Source organism: Antedon mediterranea, chromosome 10 (assembly GCF_964355755.1).
Source record: "Antedon mediterranea chromosome 10, ecAntMedi1.1, whole genome shotgun sequence".
Taxonomy (NCBI): domain Eukaryota; kingdom Metazoa; phylum Echinodermata; class Crinoidea; order Comatulida; family Antedonidae; genus Antedon; species Antedon mediterranea.
The window spans coordinates 6,401,173-6,405,266 of NC_092679.1; the positions used below are offsets into that span (position 1 = coordinate 6,401,173).

General features: G+C 33.6%; 1 protein-coding gene across 1 annotated transcript; it reads right to left on the reverse strand.

Annotated features, from left to right (window-relative positions):
- Window positions 1–1,823: 1,823 nt before the first annotated feature.
- LOC140060947 (UPF0669 protein v1g209471-like) lies at window positions 1,824–2,234 on the reverse strand. The gene has a single exon (XM_072107322.1). The coding sequence runs from the start codon at window positions 2,232–2,234 to the stop codon at window positions 1,824–1,826; it is 411 nt and encodes a 136-aa protein (XP_071963423.1).
- Between the last annotated feature and the right edge of the window lie 1,860 nt (window positions 2,235–4,094).

Below are 4,094 nucleotides of genomic sequence, written 5' to 3' on the forward strand. Positions count from 1 at the left end.
AGAACGCCATTAACCAGTTATCGCTGAGAAATTTTTAGCTGCAACACGAAATAACGGTTATTTGATTGACAGCTGCTGATTTTGAGTCAACTACACAGCAGTAACGTTTGGATTAACCACCAGGACCAATTGCATTTTGAGTAATTCTAACCATTTTTGTGAACGACCACCCACTGATTTAAACGGTTATTTTGGAGCAGAAATGCAGTCAATATAAAAATTAAATTGTTTAAATAATCGGTTTATTTTGGCACTCTGAAACAGAAATAGACCAGTCACCCCTGCCAATACACTTGTTAGGCTGGCCTAATAGTCGGTCTACACTATCAAACTAGTTTGACAAAACGAGTGTGATGTGCCCAAAAATGGTACTGATACTAATGACATCATCAGGTTCATATACGGGCACATCACATTTGTCACATAAAGTTTGAGCTTTATATATTATTTCAGAGTCTGGTACTGTAGTTAGATTCTATAGTATGACAATAACAACAATTATTTGCAAATATATGTTTTATTACAAAATAATTTAATAATTTTAATCAAATGAAATTTTTAAACTGTAATTCTTTTGTCCAAATATAAGCGTCTAAAACCTTTTACTAAATCAGTTGTAGATTACACATTGTATATTGTATCAAAGCCACAAACGTTTTAAAATATGATTTGAATGCTACACTGATCAGTGATTACTGTATGTGTTCTTTGTAACTGGTTCTGTGGATTTCACCTACAACAAGAATGTTAAGTGGCTTTTACTGAACTTCGTATTGTTACTTACTAACAATAGTAATAATATCACAAGTTCAGTCAACTTGTTAATAAGTGAATTACGGTATGTGAAAACCAGAATAGCCTTTTAGCACCAAATTCTCTTAACTATGACGAAATTTGATCAATTATCGAAATAACCACACTTTTGCTACAGTTTTAAAACCATTAGCCTGGGTTGTATACAGGGATCTGGCTAATTAATATTTGTAAAAAAATTTGGCACTTTTCATATAATAACAATGCTTGAGATCCAATCCAAAATCAAATGCATTGATTGAGGTATCTTTACCAATAAAACATTAAACTTATATACTAAAAGTAATACTTATAATTCGTTGGATTCTAACAAGTACAATATGTTCAGTGAAAGTACAATATGTTAAATATTGATAGCAGTGACTTACTACTAGCATAAAATTGCTGACTTTGAATTGTGACTAGTACAATAGTTTATGTCCAAAAATATTGTATTTACTATTGAAATAACACAAACATCTGTACATCAACACAAATTACTTTTAAACCATGAAATTAAAGTCAGGGACTTGTACAGTAGACTTGGCCCAAGTTATTTGCTTTTTTATGTTAGTCCATCAGATTTTTTACTGGTTTCAACCTCAAGTATTATACGTATGAAATGCCATATGTGCCAAATTTATCTTTTTACTAATATTAAGTCATTACGTTGCATTCCTAAAGATTTGTTCTTAGTAGGATGCAATTGATTTGACCAATCACAAAAGACAATTTGGATAATCCATTGCTTGTGATTGGTCAAATAACCTCCCACTACATTTTGAGGGCTTAAAACCAGAAACGTCTGTTTAAATTTTATGAAAATTTTATAATACCGAAACCAATTATTACTGTTAATTAATAAATAATAATACATTATTTCTGACGTGCACGAGTGCGTATTATTAATTATTATTACACACTCTTGCTCGTCATAAATAATTTTACCCATATCTACTTTAATTGAAATTGTTAAAGGATTATTTTTTTTAACTAAAAGCACGTAAATCAAAACAAGAAATGTTATCAAATTAAACGAGTACATCAAAGAGAATCTCAAAAATAAATTCCAGAATCATCATAAGAAGTGAACCCCTTGTTTCGTCGTCGTCAACAACATCATCATGAACAAAACTGTCATCATTATCTAATCTGTATGTTATTACTTTCAACTCAAAAGTGCTGTTATCATAAGTTGGATGCCCGTACACTGAAATCGAAAGCGGTTTTGATAGACTTGCAGGTATATCAATGTAGTCATAGCCACATGTTGCCGAGCTTATGTCATAATTTTCAAAGTTCGCTTTCTCTTCTTGACCTTCTTTGATATACAAGTCAGCATCACCATCTATTGTGTTCAAGATGATCTTTAAATTGCCATTAAACTTCCCCAGCGTATAGTGTTTGTAGTTTGCCGCGGCAACCGTTTCATATTTTGTCATGACTTTTGTGGCTTCTGCTGCAAGTCCTGCGCGTGTTATCAGTGACATCATCAGACCGCAAACTAATTTACAAAGTAAACTTGCACGTCGCATCTTCACACATTACGCCTTCTTTTCCTCCAAGTCCACCTTCGGTAAATCAATCTAGCAATATTAAATTTATAATAAAATTGATGAATATATTTAAACAATAAAAAAACTTTGGCTGAAAATACTGCATGCCAATCCAAAGCCATAAATCTAAAAATGTGTTATTATTAATAAAAATGGTCTTAAAAATGTTAATCGTCAGCAATCTCCGGGCGCTTTTTTGTATCGTATCAAGGTTGGTTGGGCGGTCAGGACGCTGTATGTATAGGCCTACCTCTACTGTAGCATACCTAGGCCCGGGCCATCCACTAATAATGAATAATCTTGTAAGCCTAGCAGTAGGATGTAATGTAGGCTAGGCCTAGGCCCTCAATATAGTTTAGGCTAGGCCTAGCTTAGAGTGCTAGGCTAGATAGTATAGGCCTAGCTAGGCGCGCCTTTATTCTATCCTACTAGGCCTAGTTAGCCTCTATTATTGGCTAGGCCTAGGTAGGCAAACTAAAAGGCTTTTAAAAGTTCCAGTCTAGGCTGGCTACAACCTACAGGACTGTAATAGTCTCGCCGCAGTGACGGGATATAGAAAGAGGGTGGTGGATGGGATCGGAGGAGAGAGAGCCACGCAGTATGCACGACCAAAGAATATTCTTTGGCACGAGTACACACTACACAGAGTGTGGTTTTCGTTTTACACACTACACCACGACGCGACTGGATAACGGCAGCCGGAGATGTAAAGATGCTTGTATCTAATTACACGGAAACCCTATTTTCCTCATGTCACTCGTAAGCATTTCTTTGTGTGTTAATAATGATCAAATCACCTGTTATTTATTTGTTCCATAAATCAGACATACATAGACAAATTTTTTTTCTCGACAAAACATAACAATACTATATGATGTTTTCCCGGGTTCGTTTTCCTCCCCCTACCAATGGCAATGTGGTCACTTTTCAGTGACAATGACGATTGTTTTTAATGTAAATTTCCAGTGTTTTCAAACTAAAAAAGGAAAAAATAAATCTTCGGATCAGGTGCCGTTTTCGGCCACCTCGACTTATTATGTACTATACCATTATTATGATAGGGGTGTGGTGTATTATGTTTTATGTAGAGAAGGGTGTCTATTGAATGAAGACAATACAATTGTTCTGTTAATGTAACCTACAGTACAAACTACAAGGAACAATACAGAACATCAAAAACTAGCAATGCATGTACTTTTTATAAGGCATGTTATTATTAGGTACTGTGTTAGGGAATGCCAAGATTTTGTAACAATATTACTATATTAACTAAAGATATTTTAAATAAAACAAATTTTATAGAAAAATTTAATGAAGAACCATCTACTAACTGGATAAAGCCATTTAGGAAAAATAATAAACAAGTTGATCATAACGAGTGGTTTTCAAAGGCCCAAAGCAAAACGAAATTCCATGCAAAATAACGTTAATAACGGAATATACTATGTATAAAGGAACCAAACCTTGAACAATATTTGTTAGATAAAACTAATTTTAAGAGTATCAATTTAAAATTTAAAGCAAGATCAAACTCTCTAGATCTTGAGGGTCGTAGACAATCCTGGTCAAATCATAACACAGGATTATGAAGATGTGTACATTACTAACGAAAAAGAAACAGTAAACCATTTTTTATTTAAATGTCCTTCATTAAACTCTGTTAGACAATAATTAAGTATGTCCGGGATAATTTTAATTGTGGACCTCAGGAATTAAAACACCACTTTATGCTAGACAATTTATTCA